The sequence below is a fragment of the Capra hircus genome, chromosome 12 (genome assembly GCF_001704415.2).
Source record: "Capra hircus breed San Clemente chromosome 12, ASM170441v1, whole genome shotgun sequence".
In the NCBI taxonomy this organism is placed as follows: Eukaryota; Metazoa; Chordata; class Mammalia; order Artiodactyla; family Bovidae; genus Capra; species Capra hircus.
The window spans coordinates 54,778,305-54,798,463 of record NC_030819.1 but is presented as its reverse complement, the minus strand read 5'-3'; the positions used below and the strand labels follow the sequence as shown (position 1 = coordinate 54,798,463).

General features: G+C 38.7%; 1 protein-coding gene across 6 annotated transcripts in view; it reads right to left on the bottom strand.

The window, feature by feature from the left end:
• PAN3 (PAN3 poly(A) specific ribonuclease subunit) overlaps window positions 1-20,159 on the bottom strand; it is a 122,245-nt gene that overhangs the window by 94,353 nt on the left and 7,733 nt on the right. For all 6 annotated transcript variants that reach the window (XR_001918940.1, XM_018056596.1, XM_018056594.1 and 3 more), the window contains exons 2-4: window positions 10,813-10,934; window positions 10,016-10,082; window positions 8,096-8,166 (exon numbers count right to left, since the gene is read on the bottom strand). Coding sequence is in view for 5 of the 6 variants with exons in the window: in XM_018056596.1 (XP_017912085.1) it covers window positions 8,096-8,166; window positions 10,016-10,082; window positions 10,813-10,934 (260 nt within the window). In the remaining variant the exon portion in view is untranslated. The remainder of the gene's footprint in view (window positions 1-8,095; window positions 8,167-10,015; window positions 10,083-10,812; window positions 10,935-20,159) is intronic.

The following is a 20,159-nucleotide window of genomic DNA, read 5'->3' as shown; positions in this document are numbered from 1 at the left end:
TAAAATTTTTAAGTGTGAGTAATATTGTTTTAAATCATAAGTTGTTTCTACAATAAACTATCACCTGTAATGACCATAAAAATTTTTATATGAACTTTAGTCTCTTATCAAAAGCAATCATCACGCTAAACTGCCTATTTGCTTATCAGCAAAAGGTTCCCTTTTGATTTATGTGTCCCCTTATTTATATTCAATCTTGAAATGAAGCACAACATCTTCAGCAAGGCCCTTTACCATGACTGAACTTTAAGTAGTGGCTAATCAAAAGTAATCCAACACTGAGAAACAGATAAACAGATGTTTCTAAACTGCAAGACTGTAAGCAGCATAAGACGAAAACAACTACCATCTGACAAGCACAATGCACTATGGTAAGCACTTCACAGCATTAATATTATGTAATATTCAAAATTCTGTGAGATAGGCACTATTATAATACCAACTTTAGAGATGAGAAGGAGGGCTTAGAAGAGGCTAAAATAATTTGCCTATAATCTCAAAACTAACATAAGGTCCTAAGGTCGGGCTGCAGAGCTTGTACTCAACTACGGTATTCTGCCTCAATCCAAAAAAACTTATTCTACATTCTATAATATTATTTAACATTATAACATAATGTTAACATTACAATATTAACATTATTCTAGCTACTCCTAAAATGACCAAATTCCTAAATTAATATTTCTTTGAATCTAATTGGCATGGATGGGATGAATGAGAAATAATAGCTGCAGAGACTTTATTAAGCCACTCTACCCTCCCCACTTTCAAAACGCAAGGAAAACAAATCTTGAGAATTAAGTAGAGTTGGGAAAACTTACAGAGTTTTCGTTAAATTCAGCTTTAAAATCAGGCATGTTTGTGAGAATGAGCATGTTGAGAATTCTAAACTGACCTTTACTCATTTATTCCTGACCCCTACTTCCTAAGAAAACAAGGATGAACCATCAGTAGTGACAAACTCTTAGCATCAGCTACAATGCTTCGTAAATACAATGCCCAAAGTAGAGTGTCAAGAAGCCAACCAGAATATCTCAGAATGATCCACTAGTTTCCAAATGCAGTGGCAAATGCAGCATGGTTTTACTAAATTGTCGTTATTAGGTAAGAATCAACTCAAAATCCCAAAAGCTAAAGCTATTTAATGATTATCATCAAAAGCACTGGACATGAGTTTGAGCAAACTCCGGGAGATGGTGAAGGACAGGGAAGCCTGCAGTCCATGGTGTCTCAAAGAGTTGGACACAACTTAGCACCTGAGCAGCAACAGCAGCATTAAATACTGCACACAAAAGCCATGCTGCTTCAGTTCACGTGTTTGAATACAGTAGTGAGATAAACACCAACCAACCAGACACATCTTAAAAAAGCCTCCAGAACAAAAACTCACAGAAGATTTTTTTAAAAATCAATAGAACAAAATTCCCTTGAAATCATCAATTTTGAAAACTCTTAACAAAAGCAAGCTGTCACTGTACAGAAGCATCAATTAAAGTTCAGAAAATATGTGGCTGAACTCCTAGCTTGTTACAACCAATTTACTCTGCTTTATCCAAGGCACACTTCTATCTAATAAACACAATTCTGGAAGTTTATCCTGGATGACTCTTGATTTATGAGGGAAAGAAAGTTAACTCAAAGTTGAGTCATTAAGAATAAACTGGGGTTAAACAATAGGATGAATGGCACATATAAGTTTGAGGATTCATATGCAGATAAGAGAGAAAACATAACTGTTTGCTAAGGGAAGCTGAATACTATAGGTCTTTAGCAATAAAAATGTTAGTGGATTCACATTCCATAAATGACAATCCTTTCAATATTCATCAGACAGGGAATTACCATGTTATTTTAACAAAAATGAGCTTAATGTTTCATTCTTTGTTAATGTACTTAATAATATTAAGTATGACATTTCAGAACTAAGAGCATAAATGCTTAAGTATCTCATAAACAAAGAGTTTACAACAAATTTAAGAAGGATAGCCCAACAGAAAAATGAGCAAGTTGAAAATGAAAAGTGAAAGTGAAGTCGCTCAGTCATGTCCAACTCTTTGCAACCCCATGGACTGTAGCCTACCAGGCTCTTCCGTCCATGGGATTTTCCATGTAAGAATACTGGAGTCGGTTGCCATTTCCTTCTCCAGGAGATCTTCCCGACCCAGGGATTGAACCCGGGTCTACTACATTGAAGGCAGACTCTACTGTCTGAGCCAGCGGGGGAGTCCAAAATAAGCAAAGGACACACACACAAAAAATCCAAGGTCAAAAAGCATAAAGGAGAAGCTCAACAGGACCTGTAATCAAATGTTAACAGTGAGGGGCTTTTGACTATAAAATGACAATGAAAGATTTCTACATCTGTTTTCAAGGCTACCGAAAAATCAGCACCCATGAGTAGAAATACAAATTTGTGCAGCATTTCTGAAAAGTTATCTATCAATTATTAAAAGCTTGATTTTGTATTATTCCCTAGAAATTTACACTGTGTAAAACACTTACACTGAGATAATCACATAAATCAAAAAACAGATAGGCATAGGTCAATCAATGTTATAATCTCCTCCTCTGCATGTTACCAGTGGTCTCTCTCTCCACTACTCCTTCATTTTTCACCTTATTATTTTCACCTTATTATTTCAGTGCTTATTTTGCCCTAAAGATATTTTTGTTTTTCTCTGAATGTAACTAAATATTATCTATTAGTAGTCCAAGTAAATTACTTGGTTTCTCTAAATCTCCCATTTTCTAATCTGTGAAATGGAAAAAACAATGTCTCTCAAAGAACTGTTGGCGTGACTAAATGAGATACTGAAATTATAAAACATTTAATTTTATAAAAGAATTACCATATTACCTGAAACAGATATAGAAAACCACTGTCAACATAAACAAAATCAAGTTTCTGTCTACCAAGGCATCACCGAGAACATCCCAGATGTACTTTCACCAAATTTGACAGATATGTTTGAGAAGCTAACAGTTACGCGAGGAGGAGTCAAAAATTCAAATGTTGGAGGAGGAGGGATCTGAATATTTCAAAGAAAAGATGAATGTTCTCAGAGCAACTATAAGAAAAGGCCTTTCCAAAGGGTAACTAACACAGTCTGATCTAGCATGAGCAGCGACAGATATTCACTCATTTAACAACAGGAAACAATTCCCAAACAAGACTACAAAGGTTTGGCTAACATCATGTTTTACCAATAATAGCTACCGTTTATGGGGCATTTCTCATTTAGTCCTCATAACAACTCGACAAACCAGGTATTAAGTATAATATTTTTCTCATTTTGCAAATGAAGACACAAAAAGATTTAAGTAAGCTTCAAGACCCAATCAGTGTAGATTAGGGGATTCAATTCAAACTGCCTGGCATACAACTTCAATTAAACCTTGACCATTGTTCAATGCTACTGAGTTATTACTATTCCTAACAGTTTGCTCTTAGAGAGAAATAAAAACTCACAAAGGGCTCTGAGCAAGCTACAAACAGGAACCAGGATGCTCGTCTGAACTCCAACAAGTATACCACACATATCCCTAAGTCTAAAACTTGGGCGCATTTCCACAGCATAGCAAGAGGAGGTGAACAGAGGATCAGTCGACTCCGTAACAGAATAGCTCAGAGAGTGTTAATTTGGAATTCTGGACACAATTTTCCGTAGGAACATTCCTGTACAACACTCATGGGGAAAAGATCCCGATGTGGCTCACCTGGAAATCGAATACTAAGTAAAACAACATCTGAGAATATATTAAATGCTTAGAAATGGTTTCACAGGTGATGCTTTGTATTGTAATACCCATTAAGATTTATTTTTTGATGTCTTCTCCATTATCTCCTCATCTTCCCCTACCCCACCCCGCCCAAGATCAATACTTGGTTTCGTGTTCAGTGAGTCTAACCACCTGAAGGATTAAGGAAGGATTTATATCCCAGATTGTCTATGCCACAATCCTACAGACTTCTCCAAATTCATTTTAGCTCTTGCCAGTTTGCTAGTCCTGTTCCGTTCCCTATGTAAAAGTATGCAACATAAAAGTCACCTTTTGAAGAATATTAGAACAGAAATGTACACAAAAACTTTTAAACATCAAAGTAATCAGAAATCACAAAATATACATCTCAGAAAACTTTGTAACAGAGATGATGGAGAGAGGGAAAGATGCTCTTGAAATTGAGAACAGTGGGGAGGAGGCTCCACACTGAGATCGGGGAAATCACCCGGAGCTAGGCCAACCCCGGCCTCGTCTCCTCACAAATAAGCCAGGAGTAGATACGCAGGCCTCCTCCACTCCTGCCTCCCTCATCCTAACAAAGGGCTTTACAATCAGGAACAGAAGAAATAAACATGATATTCACAAGTCTCTGTCCTCTAATCCCACAGAATTTAACTTGGTATTAAAACCTAAAAAACTTACCAAAGTGAAACTGTTATCCCACTACTAGAAACTTCGATAAAATACGAACGCCCAGGTAAAAGCTGCACATTGACTGAAATGTCGTACTAAAGTACAATCAAAACAAAAGAAATGTAAATGACAAGCACCAGAGCCTTTCTGCTCTAATTTGGGAAGGGAAGAAAGCTAAATACAAAAATGACTAGATGACTAAAAAAGAGGGCAAAGTACCATGAGTGCTATACAGCGGGAAGCCAAAATTGCCAGACACAAATTCTGCACGAACTTGTATCTCAATCATCAGTGGTCACATGGCTTAGCAAGAATAGTTAGCAGATGTCATCACGTCATTTACAAGTACCTGTATTCTTTACATCAAACTTTATTTTAAAGAGACTGTCCCTGAGGATTTCTGACAGAGTCCAGATCACATTTGTGATTCACAGTGGCTCTCAGGTCCTTTTCTATCATACTAGTTCTCAGCTTGATCTATCCACCTTGTTGTTACGGTTTCCTCATGCACTGATGTCTAATATATTACCTCCCATTTTCAACAAAATTCCAGCTCCAGTGTTTTGGGGGGCTTCTCTCTCCCACTGAGCACACACCCACAATTCAATTTCTTCTGCCATCACTCCTGGCCAATAATAACTGTATACATTTTCAAATAATGGTACTTTTCCTATTTATATGTTCATAATGTAAAAAATATTTTTAAAAATCACTGCTTCTCAAATATCAGTTGTGAAGGATCATGTTTTTTAAAAATTTCCTATGCATCATGGTCCTATACATTATTCATAAAATACAAGTGAACTACTAGAAAATGATGACATATTTGGATGTTGTGGTATTATCAAACTGTTACAGAAGTTTCTAAACATTTACTTTCAACGTTTTAACTTATCTTCCTAGCTGCGGTCACATGACACATCATAAGCAGCAGTGCCCTAAGGCACATATTCTTAGTATACAGCTCTTCATGTATCTAACAATAAACCATCCAAACAAAGGTTCACCCAGCTATGAATCTCTCTGTACTGCTTTTTCGCAGCATACATTTTACTTCAACAAGTCCTTACAGATACAAGGCCCTCAGCCATAATCTCTTAGTTTACCTGTGATAGAAGAGAATTTTAAAATTTCCTGAAAATACTGTCTACTTGCAATCAAACGATACCTTCTGCTTAGCATCTTTGCTTCTCCATATTCCTCATCTTCAAAAACCACAACTCAAACATCTTTTCTCCACAAACTCTTCTGGATCTAGAGAAATCTCTCCTATGTAGCAATCACCACACATTTAAATTTGCACTGATTAATACACTGCTTTGTAAATTTTCTTTAGTAGATTCATGCACTGCCTCTTGAATTAGATTTTAGGAAAGCAGAAAAAAACATCAGTTGATTCTTCTTGTATGTTCCACATAGGCCACAGTAAGACTGCTCACAATAAAAATATCTGACTGACCTGATCCAAATAATTCACATATTCCAGAGGCAAAAAGCAGCATTTGCAGCCCAGGGATTGGCCCAACCGAAATTTTCAGAAAAGTATTTATCTAACTATGAAATAGTAGTAAGTATGGCCCAAACACCTGTTTTCTAATCTCATTATGAAATAAAATGTCACTGAGTAATCATGATAGCCTGCTTAGATCACCTGGAATTATGACCAAATATTTACATAAATGTGAGTTACTTCCCCTAAATTACGTCATTAAACAGACATTATAAATTACTACAACTAAAGAACAGACAGTCTCCATGTGCCTTTACTTCACAGCATGCAATACTCTCATACCGATAGTTTTTCTAATACAAAGGAATTTTAAGCCTTCTCAACTATTAACGATTTAAAAACATATGCAACCTGTACCCATAGAATGCTAAGTATAGAGCCCACTACTGGGGAAAAAGAATAAACAAACCTCTATGTCTCTACATATTATTTCAAATGTAAATGCCAAGAAAATATGGTCCTTCAAAGGTATAACATATGAATCCTGAGTTTCTAAGTAGATGTTGACACGTAGGTCCTTTCAGTTCACCCAGTCATTGAACCTTAGACATGGAAGACACCACAGCAATTATTCAGGCTATGCTCATCATTTCACAGATGTGAATATTACAGCCTAGGAAGCTGGCCCAAGGTCACAAAGCTAGAGATTCAGGATCTTAAAAATTACAACCAACGCTCCCTTCACTATACTAATCTGCTTCCATCTGGATGTATTTTAATATCTCTTCACATTCAGAGTTCACCTCTCTAGTAACATTTCCTTCCATTATTTCCCTTTACTAAAATAAATTTTAGAAGAATGGGTATTATAATCTCCTTTTTTCCAATCTCCAGGGATTTTTACTGCTTTTCTCAAAAATTAATGTCAGCAGCTCTAAATCATGTATTTCAACTTTAAGATGCAGTCCACCAAACCCTTGTATTAGGAACACTTAAGGATTTCTTTGCCATTCTAGTTTTACTTTTTACTCATCCATCGGAAATGCCACTCACCACAGTTAACTGATTATTATTTTCTAAAACGTAAAAAGGCCACTGGGGGGACCTTTAAAACTTAGGGGCTTTTTAATTTTCCCAACACTAAGAAGCTCCAGGTAACTTGACATCTAGGTTGTACCTGCTACCTAGCCCGTTCCTATCTCCTGCTACAGTGACAGGCTTTGTCTACTGTCACTTCTCACCATCACCAATGAGTCTGCTTGTGCCAGTGTTTCTTAAAAGCATGTTGTAATTACATACTTATTCTCATCTGTTTCAAAATGGAGATAATAGTAGGTACATGAAGATACTGATGTAATTTATACCTGACCCCATATTTTTTTGCTCTAGAGAACATTTTCTTGAAATTCATTGAATTTACTTAGTCTTGAAATTTATTTAATTCTACCTTCTGAACAGATACTTCCTAAAAAGCACCTTAAGCTTATACCAGTTTTCTAAAATTAACATTCTTTTCTTTTTAATCTCTCTCCCATTACTTAGGAAACTGAATTAGTTGTAATTTCATAGTAATTTCCACCAAAATTTACAATCTCCTGAATATTTAGCTGCTATTCCGAACCAAAAGCACCACCTCCTCTAGGTTATTACTACTATTAACATGATTCTCATTAAGACTCAAAGACATCAAACCATAATAAACTACTAGAGGTACTTCAAAACCTATTCAACCTCAATTTCAAATAAAATTAAATTTGTAATATGAAAAGATTTTGAACTGTTTTTAAACAGTTGGGCTAATTATGAAAAGCTAAAGATTAAGTGTGCCTTTTAATGAGAAATTTAGATTAGGGGAGAACTCTTTGAAATTTAGACAAAGCAGTCATAAAATTAAAAAAAAAAAGATGATTAACATGTCTACAATGGGTCACAGAACAGCAACTACAACATTAAATGTTTATCTTACAAAAAGAATGCATTAAGATTTTTTTTTTTAATGAGCAAAAATAAGCAGAAGAATTTCATTCCTTCACATAGTCTCTATATCATACCAGAGAGCAAACAAAATTCTACTTTAAGAGATACACAACAAGGGAAAAGGTTAACAAAAGGCAAGAAGAACATTCCAGTCCTCCCCCACTTAAGAGAACACTGACCATTATGTCGGCAACACCCCCAGTGTCACCCCTATGTTCCATTTAGTTTCATGTAAGTGTCCATTGCACCTACCTTTCTTCTCTGAGAGATGTTGAGGGCACCAAAGTCATTAAACAAGGATGAAGCAGGTGAAGTTAGAGGATCTGGAAGGTAAGTTACATAAGTTTCCACACAGGCAACTCAGGACACCTACAAATCTAATAGACGTTTAACCCAAATGCTTATAAATAATAATAAAAATCATATTCCACAATATCAAACTCAATGCTCACACACAGAGGATGTTCAAATATTTTCTGAGGGAAGGAAACACAAACTGGAGGATACTTCATCCAGCCAATAGTCAGTGCGTATTTATTCAGCAACTATACAGATAAGGATGTATCTATTTGCGCAGAACCAAAAGAAAAATAAAATAGAAAAAAAAAAGTAATCTTAACCATGTTATTAGAAATGTGTTTATTAAGAAAGTCTACCTGCAGTCTGTGTTCTTGAGACCAAGTCATAAGAAATATAAAAGGGGGAGTGGTGAGGGAAAGGTAGTCAAATAGTCAAACATAATTGAGAGATAGGGCTTGGATTTTAACATTCAATGAAGGCCTTAAAAACCATCTACCCTGCAGAGTATTTCATAAAGGTAAGTAGATCACCACATTTTTGACAGTCATACTAAAAGTATAAGGCAAATTAAGTTTTTAAAGATGGGGCTATTAAATGTTTCAAAATACTAACATGAAATTCAAAGACTTTAAAGGTTCAAAGTTCCATTACTCTGTGGCCGGAAGTTATAAACAAAAGTGTATCTCTAAACTGTTTCTCACTTAACAAATCAAAATGAATTTCTAAAAAGGAATGCATGATATGCAGTAAAACATTTTTATCTTCATTTCTGAGCTTTAGTTACTCTTTATGTTTCTCATTAAACTATCTGTGAAATCCTTAAAAAATACAGTAAATTTTCTCATTTAAAGGAGACTTAAATCTCTTTATAATGCAGTACATAAAACTGCTGCTTTATTTCTCCAGCTTCTTGTGTCTGGATTTTCATGGTTTAGTCCTTCATTAGAATTAACACTAATTTAATATAATTAATAATGCAAAGAGAAAGAAGTTAATGAAATATTAAGACACTAGATTAAGACACTACATTCAAACTCTTAAAAAATAGGTATTATTCGTCTTTTATGCTACCTTTGATAGTATAAAGGACCAAGTCAGCATATAAACTCTATGGGAACACCAAAAATATTATAATACTACACATCTGTTTCTAATAATTCAATATTAAAATGTTGCTACTTTTTCCTACGGTGAAAGTTGAAATTTCCAAGCAGTAAGAGGCCTGATACACATACATAAAACATCTATCTCAAGAAACAATCAACATGCAAATTCTTCTTCCCATTATTATAAATACTGCTTGCACCAATACTCAATTGTAACATACTTTTTAAATAACCATTCCTGAACATTTATTTTTAAAATAGGATACAGAAAGATACAGAAAAAACATTTATTTTTGAATTAGGATACAAAAAGGAAATTCCATATCAAAAGTCTTAAAAATGTCCATAACCTTAAGAGTAATTTCATGTCTAACAATGTTTCCAAAAGAAATAACTCAAAATATGAACACAGATTCATATACATAGTCCAATATTGGAGTGTAATCTTTAAAAAAACAAGAAGCAAAGTAAATTATGAAAATAAACAATAGGATTCAATTTACAATGATAGAGAAACATTCACGCTATAATTTAAAAGTTTATTTAATGTGATCTTAAGTATTATTATGTATATACTGCAGTATATTTTATGTGTGTTTATATATATATATATCCAAATTTTAAGTTACCTCTGAGTGTGCAGATAATAGATCATTTCTATTTTCTTCCTTATATCTATAATTTTCAAAATCTCTACCGTGGACATATGTTTTTAGAGTCAGAAATACACATACCTATAAAAAGAGAAAAAGGGATCGAGTCTTACCGTGGCCTGCGTATGGCTTGGCACTGTCATTTAGAAGGCTTGGGGAGCTGCTACTATTAGTCATTCTCTGAAAATTAAAATATATATACATAATATCACTGAAGAATAAAGAATGCAGAATATTCAACCAATTAGGTTTAGACTGTCCCTCTTTGTATCTACCCCTCCAACCCATTGTTCACGTCAGTGACACTCTTACCTTCCTATGCTGCTGCTGCATGGATTACAATCACCTAGGCAGAAACTTATTTTACTCATTAGCCAGGTATTTAAAACCAAAGTCACAGAACCATTTTGAACTGCACTTCCATAACTTACTAGCCTGAGCAAAACACGTAACTACTCAGTTTCCTTCTTCGTAAGTATCTATCTGGGGGATGTGAATGACAGAGTCGATAACTACTCTCTCTCAATATGTATTATCCTTCATACACCTGATAGATGCTATGAAATCAGGCTCGTCTCTGTTCTCTGAACATGTCCCACCCTTCCTTAACACACTCCACAGCCTCTATGGTCTTGCGATCCTGAAAGGACTTCATCCCATAATCACAACACACACAGGAGGGAAACTAGCCTGTTTCTAACCATCCTCTGCATACTTCAACCCCACCCTTGAAAGCTCACCTGACTTCCAACTTACAGGAGGTGTCTTACCTGTATCCCCTCTGACCTCATCACCTCCTACAAGTCCACCTCCCACTCACCAAATGTGAGGACAAAGGAAGACCCTAGAAGTCCCCATCCCCAAAACACACCTCAGTGTCCAGGGCCATGAGAATTCACACCAACAATACCTGCATCACAGGATACTTCGTCTCCACAGGGCTTCCAAATCCATTGACTCCAATAAAGCTGGTGCTGAAATAGGAATCTGTGAGACTCGTATCAGTTAAAGCACCTCCATCCATTCCAGGAACTAAAAGAGAAGGAAAATTCAAGTATTTAAATTATTTAAAAGCACAAAAAGTTGATGTAGTTTCTCTGTTCCCAAATAAGTTTTGGGAATTTAAGTCTCAAATCTCTGTCACACTTGTTTTTATTTACTTGTTCATAACTTGAATCAAACAAAACTGGCTCAACTCTAAAAACCTGTTAAACAATGATCAAGTTGAATAACTTTTTCCACAGAGATAGTTATTTTTATATTGCTACCTGAGAGCCACTAAGCACAACATGAAGAAAACAAACCACACTTGGATTTATTTCTACTTTTCTCATCAAGTTTTCTTTCTTTAATTTGCAAGAACAGGAGAACAGAAACTACTGCAATTTCTTCTGTGAATCTTCATATACTTAACAGGACAAGTTTCCCAGGACTGTTTCTCATAACACATCTTATGAAACAGACCAGCAGTTTCACGTTAACTTATCCGGGAAACCAACTCAACAGTGGTTGCAATGGGACAGAGGTGAAGACAACAGACAAGCTGCCTGTCAATTCTAAGGTAGAATAATATGGAATCACTGTAACTACTAAAATAATCCATCATATATCAACAAAGTGATGAACAATACATTTTAGATCCTATTCCTTGGAAAGTACAGTTGACCACTGAACCACACAGGTTTGAACTGTCTGGGCACAATCATGAAAGTGAAAATTGCTCAGTTGTGTCCAACTCTTTGCGACCCCATGGACTATACAGTACATGCAATTCTCCAGGCCAGAATACTGGAGTGGATAGCTGTTCCCTTCTCTGGGGGATCTTCCCAACCCAGGGACCAAACTCAGGTCTCCTGCATTGCAGGCGGATTCTTTACCAGCTGAGCCACAAGGGAAGCCCAAGAATAGTGGAGTGGGTAGCCTATCCCTTCTCCAGGGGATCTTCCTGACCCAGGAATTGAACCAGGGTCTCCTGCATTGCAGTCAGATTCATTACCAACTGAGCTATCAGAGAATACACAAACTTTTTTTCAATAAATATATTGGAAAAATGTTTGGGGATTTATGACAATTTCGAAAATCTGCAGGTGAACCACACAGACTACAAAAGAAAATGAAAACAAGGCATGTCACGAATGCATAGAATATATGCAGATATAGATATTAGTCTACCTTACATATGCATTAAGTAAGTGATACTTAATATAAAATTAACAATGTTTTGTTTTCTCACTTTTATAACTTTACTTTCAAAGAATTACAGTACCATACAGTATGCCTCTCTCCTAACTGGATAAGTTGTTATAGGTGACACATCAAATCAGAGGTTGTTTTTCTTTAAATGTTACATTTCTAATACTACAGTGAACGTGACTATACAAAATCTGAAGTGCTACACAAACTTTAGAACAACTCACCAATTAGTGCACAGGCTAGGCGACTATGAAGCAATCATACCCCTGACACTAAGCCACTGGAAAGCAATCCCACTGCTGCCACTTCACACTTGTAAATAACTATGAATTCATTTTTCACATTATCTTTTCATTTTGATGTCCAGGGTTAGCAAAACACATGATACCTACAGATTTTGTATCCTTTTAAGACAGCAGTGATAAAGGTACAGACAGAAAATGACTCATCTTGTAAACATACAATACAAACTTCCTATGTCCATCAGTACAGTACAGAATTGAAAACATATTTGCTCTTCCTTATGATTCTCTTAATAGTGTTTTTATCTTCTCTAAGCTTACCTTTTAGTGAAACGGAACTAAAGCCTCTTGATGAAAGTGAAAGAGAGTAAAAAAGTTGGCTTAAAGCTCAACATTCAGAAAACTAACATCATGGCACCTGGTCACATCACTTCATGGGAAATAGATGGGGAAACAGTGAAAACACTGTCAGATTTTATTATGGGGGGCTCCAAAATCACTGCAGATGGTGATTACAGCCATGAAATTAAAAGACGCTTACTCCTTGGAAGGAAAGTTATGACCAACCTAGGTAGCATATTCAAAAGCAGAGGCATTACTTTGCCAACAAAGGTCCGTCTAGTCAAGGCTATGGTTTTTCCAGTGGTCATGTAGGGATGTGAGAGTTGGACTGTGAAGAAAGCTGAGCATCAAAGAATTGATGCTTTTGAACTGTGGTGTTGGAAAAGACTCATGAGAGTCCCTTGGACTGCAAGGAGATCCAACCAGTCCATTCTAAAGGAGATCAGTTCTGGGTGTTCTTTGGAAGGAATGATGCTAAAGCTGAAACTCCAGTACTCTGGCCACCTCATGTGAAGAGTTGACTCATTGGAAGAGACTCTGATACTGGGAGGGATTGGGGGCAGGAGGAAAAGGGGACGAAGGAGGATGAGATGGCTGGATGGCATCACCGACTCGATGGACTTGAGTTTGAGTGAACTCCGGGATTTGGTGATGGACAGGGAGTCCTGGCGTGCTGCAGTTCATGGGGTTGCAAAGAGTCGGACACAACTGAGCGACTAAACTGAACTGAACCTTACTTTATTGTAAGATTACAGTATAAACTACATGTAACAGAAAAATTTTCACAGTTTGTTGTGATCCACACAGTCAAAGGCTTTGGAATAGTCAATAAAGCAGAAATAGATGTTTTTCTGGAACTCTCTTGCGTTTTCAATGATCCAGCGGATGTTGGCAATTTGATCTCTGGTTCCTCTGCCTTTTCTAAAACCAGCTTGAACACCTGGAAGTTCACAGTTCACGTACCACTGAAGCCTGGCTCAGAGAATTTTGAGCATTTCTTTCCTAGCATGTGAGATGAGTGCAATCGTGCAGTAGTTTGAACATTCTTTGGCATTGACTTTCTTTGGGATTGGAATGAAAACAGATCTTTTCCAGTCCTGTGGCCACTGCTGAGTTTCCCAAATTTGCTAACATATTGAGTGCAGCACTTTCACAGCATCATCTTTTAGGATTTGAAATAGCTCAACTGGAATTCCATCACCTCCACTAACTTTGTTCATAGTGATGCTTCCTAAGGCCCACTTGACTTTGCGTTCCAGGATGGCTCTAGGTGAGTGATCACACCATTGTGGTTATCTAGGTCATGAAAATCTATTTTGTATGTATTCTTGCCACCTCTTCTTAATATCTTCTGCTTCTGTTAAGTCCATACCATTTCTGTCCTTTATTGAGCCCACCTTTACAGGAAATGTTCCCTTGGTATCTCTAATTTTCTTGAAGAGATCTCTAGTCTTTCCCATTCTGTTGTTTTCCTCTATTTCTTTGCATTGATCACTGAGGAAGGCTTTTTTATCTCTCCTTGCTGTTCTTTGGAACTCTGCATTCAAATGGGTATATCTTTCCTTTTCTCCTTTGCCTTTAGCTTCTTTTCTCAGCTACTTCTAAGGCCTCATCAGACAACCATTTTGCCTTTTTGCATTTATTTTTCTTGGGGATGGTCTTGATCACTGTCTCCTGTACAATCCCACGAACCTCCATCCATAGTTTTCTTCAATTATCAGATCTAATCCCCTGAATCTATTCCTCACTTCTACCATATAATCATAAGGGATATGATTTAAGTCATACCTGAATGGTCTAGTGGTTTTCCCTACTTTCTTCAATGTAAGTCTGAATTTGGCAATAAGGAACTCATAATGTGAGCCACAGTCAGCTCCTGGTCTTGTTTTTGTTGACTGTATAGAGCTTCTCCATCTTTGGCTGCAAAGAATACAATCGATCTAATTTCAGTATTGACCATCTGGTGATGTCTGTGTGTAGAGTCTTTTCCTGTGTTGTCGGAAGAGGGTGTTTACTATGACCAGTGCGTTCTCTTGGTAAAACTCTGTTAGCCTTTGCCCTGCTTCATTTTGTACTCCAAGGCCAAATTTGCCTGTTACCCCAGGTATCTCTTGACTTCCTACTTTTGCATTCCAGTTCCCTATAATGAAGAGGACATCTCTTTTGGGTGTTAGTTCTAGGTCTTGTAGGTCTTCATAGAACCGTTCAACTTCAGCTTTTTCAGCATTACTGGTCGGGGCATAGAGTTGGATTACTGTGATACTGAATGGTTTGCCTTGGAAACAAACAGACATCCTATTGTTTTTGAGACCGCATCCAAGTACTGCATTTTGAACTCTTATTGACTATGATCCATTTCTCCTAAGCGATTCTTGCCCACAGTAGTAGATATAATCTGAGTTAAATTCACCCATTCCAGTCCATTTTAGTTCACTGATTCCTAAAATGTCAACGTTCCCACTTGCCACCCCCTGTGTGACCACTTCCATTTGCCTTGATTCATGGACCTAACATTCCAGGATCCTATGCAATATTGCTCTTTACAACATAGGAATTTACTTCCATCACCCGTCACATCACAACTGGCTGTTGTTTTTCCTTTGGCTCCATCCCTTCATTCTTTCTGGAGGTATTTCTGTACTCTTCTCCAGTAGCATCACTCACTCACTGAAGTCACTCAGTTGTGTCCAACTCTTTGTGACTTCATGGACTGTAGCCTATAAGGCTCCTCCGTCCAAAGGATTTAGCAGGGAAAAATACTGGAGTGGGTTGCCATTTCCTTCTCCACGAAATCTCCCCAACCCAGGGATTGAACCTGGGTCTCCCTCATTGTAGGCAGACGCTTTACTGACATGGGGAGTTCATCTTTTGGTGTTACCTTTTTGCCTTATCATACTGTTCCTGGGGTTCTCAAGGCAAGAATACTGACGTGGTTTGCCATTCCCTTTCCCAGTGGACGTTTTGTCAGAACTCTCCGCCACGACCTTTCCGTCTTGGGAGGCCCTACACAGTATGGTTCATAGTTTCATTGAGCTAGACAAGTTAGTTAGTTTTCTAACTTTCTAACAAGTTAGTTAGTTTTCTGTGATTGTGGTTTTCATTCTGTCTGCCCTCTGATGGAGAAGGCTAAGAGGCTTCCTGAAGGGAGAGACTGACTGAGGGGGAAACTGGGTCTTGTCCTGATGGGCAGGGACATGTTCAATAAATCTTTAATCCAATTTTCTGTTAATGGGCAGGGCTGTGTTCCCTCCCTGTTGCTTGACCTGAGGCCAAACTATGATGGAGATAATGAAGATAACAGCAACCTCCTTCAAAAGGTCCCTGCATGTACTGCTGCCCTCATGTCCCTGAACCTGCAGCAGGCCACTGCTGACCCACACCTCCACTGGAGACTCGTGGACACTCACAGGCAAGTCTGGGTCAGTTCCTCGTGGGATCACTGCTCCTTTCTCCTGGGTCCTAGTGCGTACAGGGTTTTGTCTGTGGCCTCCAAGAGTCTGTTTCAATGGTGACCTCCTGCAAAGGGCTTATGCCATACCCAGGTCTGCTGCACCTAGAGCCCCTATGGCAGGCCACTGCTGACCCGCACCTCCACAGGAGACGCTCAGACATGTTTCTGGCTCAATGTCTGTGGGTTGGGCGTGCATTTTGTGCCGTTCCCAGGTCTGAGCGGCTCAGGAGACCAGGTGCTTGCGAGGGCACTGTCCCAGGTGGGCCATGCATCTTAATCACCTTCTGGGTCCAGACCACTGTTTCCTGGGTGTGCCGCAGAGCACTGTCTCAGGTGTGCAGTATGTCTCCTCTGGAAAGCTACTCTCAAACTGCAACCCTTCTGGCAGATGTTATCCACCCAGGATCTCAGGAGGACATGGTTAGCAGCTGGGAGCCTGCTCACAGTTGGTGGAAGATGCTGTCTCTGAGATTGTAGCAGCCCCTTGCCTTCCTGCTCTAGCTATTGCAAGCCTGCCTCTCTGCCTCTGGGCAGGGAGGGGCCGGTATGCAGCTCTCCTTTGGTATGCAACTCAATCCTTTGTTCTGTGAGAGGGCCAGGCTGTGGAAAATTCTTAAAAAGATGGGAATGCGACCACCTGACCTGCCTCCTGAGCAATCTGTAGGCAGGTAAAGAAGCAACAGTTAGAACTGGACATGGAACAACAGGAGGAGTACGGCAAGGCTGTGTACTGTCACCCTGCTTATTTAACTTATACGCAGAGTACATCATGCAAAGTGCCCGGCTGGATGAAACACAAGCTGGAATCAAGATTGCTGGGAGAAATACCAATAACCTCAGATATGCAGATGACACCACCCTTATGGCAGAAAGTGAAGAACTAAAGAGATTCTTGATGAAAGTGAAAGAAGAGAGTGAAAAAGTTGGCTTAACGCTCAACATTCAGAAAACTAAGATCATGGCATCTGGTCCCATCACTTCATGGGAAATAGATGGGGAAACAATGGAAACAGTGAGATACTATTTTAGGGGGCTCCAAAATCACTGCAAATGGTGACTGCAGCCATAAAATTAAGACACTTGGTCCTTGGAAGAAAAGCTATGACTAACATCAGTCAGCCAGTCAGTTCAGTCGCTCAGTCATGTCTGACTCTTTGCGACCCCATGGACTGCAGCACATCAGGCCTCCCTGTCAATCGCCAACTTCCGGAGTTTACTCAAATGCATGTCCGTTGAGTTGGTGATGCCATCCAACCATCTCATCCTCTGTCGTCTCCTTCTCCCGCCCTCAATCTTTCCCAGCATCAGGGTCTTTTCAAGTAAGTCAGCTCTTCTCATCAGGTGCCCAAAGTATTGGAGTTTCAGCTTCAACATCAGTCCTTCCAGTGACTATTCAGGACTGATTTCCTTTAGGATGGACTGGTCAGATCTCCTTGCAGTCCAAAAGACTCTCAAGAGTCTTCTCCAACAACACAGTTCAAAAGCATCAATTCCTTGGTGCTCAGCTTTCTTAACAGTCCAAATTACATTTCCATACATGACTATTGGAAAAACCACAGCCTTTGCTAGATGGACCTTTGTTGAAAAAGTAATGTCTCTGCTTTTTAATATGCTGTCTAGGTTGGTCATAACTTTCCTTCCAAGGAGCAAGTGTCTTTGAATTTCACGGTTGCAGTCACCATCTGCAGTGATCTTGGAGCCCATAGAACAAGGCTGGCCTTCCATAGAACAAGTTTTAAAGACAAAAAAAGAGTCCAGCTGAAAATACTGAGTGGTTCTCCTCTGCCAACAAGGACATCACAGACAGGTGCTGGCATTCCTTATCCCAAGGGATGAAATCCAAACTTCTTAGTCGACATTAAAAAGCCCTCAACATTCCGTTCTCAACCTATCATTATAGTATTTCCTAAAAGTTCTGGGTCTGAATTTCAGTTCTGCCACTTACTGGCCACAATGTTTCGGGCAAAATGCTTATAAAGTGGAGATTATACCATGACTTGTAAAATGAGACTCATATCATCTACCTGGCAAACTTTAATGAAACGTTACAGAAAAAAATGAAAAGTATCTTTAAAAAAATGAAAAGTATCTTAAAAGTTCTTGTAAAATTCCTGATGGCTGCAACTCTATAAATTTACTAAGAAAAAATGAACTGTACATTTACAATGGGTGAATTTACAGTAGGTAAATTATATTTTGATAAACCTCCTTTTTAAAACCCATGGAGAAAACTGGGATTATTCAATAAATGGATTTAAGACAACTGTGTATCCATCAGGGAAAAAACAGATATTTCCAAAATATCAAAGATTATAATGTAAAAGTACACATTCTACTATGAAAAGGTCTTACAATAATTTTAACACTACTGAACTCTCTCCTCCAGTCAAACCATTATATTTTGAAGGTCTATAGTTATGACCAACCTAGATAGCATACTCAAAAGCAGAGACATTACTTTGCCAACAAAGGTCCGTCTAGTCAAGGCTATGGTTTTTCCAGTGGTCACGTATGGATGTGAGAGTTGGACTGTGAAGAAAGCTGAGCACCGAAGAATTGATGCTTTTGAACTGTGGTGTTGAAGACTCTTGAGAGTCTTTTGGACTGCAAGGAGCTCCAACCAGTCCATTCTAAAGGAGATCAGTCCTGGGTGTTCTTTGGAAAGAGTGATGCTAAAGCTGAAACTCCAATACTTCGGCCACCTCATGCAAAGGGTTGACTCATTGGAAAAGACTGATGCTGGGAGGGATCGGGGGTAGGAGGAAAAGGGGACAACAGAGGATGAGATGGCTGGATGGCATCACTGACTTGATGGACATCAGTCTGAGTAAACTCGGGGAGTTGGTGATGGACAGGGAGGCCTGGAGTGCTGCAATTCGTGGGGTCACGAAGAGTCGGACACGACTGAGCGACTGAACTGAACTGACAGTTCACAACTGGGCTTCCCATGTGGCACTAGTGGTAAAGAATCCACTTGCAATGCAGGAGATCTAAGAGACGTGGGTTCAACCCCTGGGTTGGGAAGATCCCCTGGAGGAGGGCAAGGCAACCCACTCCAGTATTCTTGCCTGGGAAATCCCATGGACAGAGGGGCCTGGTGGGTTACAGCCCACAGGACAGCAAAGAGTCAGAGACGACTGAAGTGACTTGGCACGCACAGTCCGCAACAAGGAGTACCATCAATTCCAGCACACACATAGCCCAAGCCCTAGAATCCTCAAGACCCAGGTACAATGGAAAAAAACAAAATACTTGAAGTTAGTCACTGTGTTCTAATCCAAGTTTTACCGCTCACTAGCTGAATGACCTTAAGCAAAACCAATAAAATTCATTTCTTCATCTCAAAGAAAAGCAATCACATTTCACACACAGGGCTATGAAAGGCCCTCAAGTGAAGCAGCGTGCCTAGTACCCTACCTCAAAGGTAATCATAAATGTTATTTTCCTCCTTCCTCATCTCTAGAATGCATTCCCGTATTATTCCAACTGTTTTTTTTTTAAAACTCTACCTTTTAAGATACTGTTTATATTACTCATGTGACCAAAAATAAATCCTTTGATCCTTCATTGCTGTCTTCAACCACTAAAACATTTAATTATTCCATAAACTGAGATTAGGAACTATTCCTGATATTTTTCTGGCATTCGCTACTCTATTAGCACATTTACATAAACACTCATATACAAGTAAGCCCTTCTTAAAAGTAGGTATTCTTAAAAAGTTGATAAACAAGACAACAGATTTTCACATCCAACTTCTATAAAATACCCCATGCAAATGGCATCACTGCTTCCATTTTTCTGATGGGGCCGTGCGACTCAGAGACACTAGAGGACAGCACAGTGGATGCAGGCCCAGTAAACAGGGGCTCCTCCGGCCACTCAGCAGTCACACCATCCTTTGCCCCACCGCACCGCGGAATGAGCACAGACTAAGCAAACGCAGCTGCCCAGAGGTCTGTTGCAGCCAGCTGCCAATTACTCATCCTTGAAAGTTTATTTAATCTAAGTCTTAGTTTCCTCCTCTGT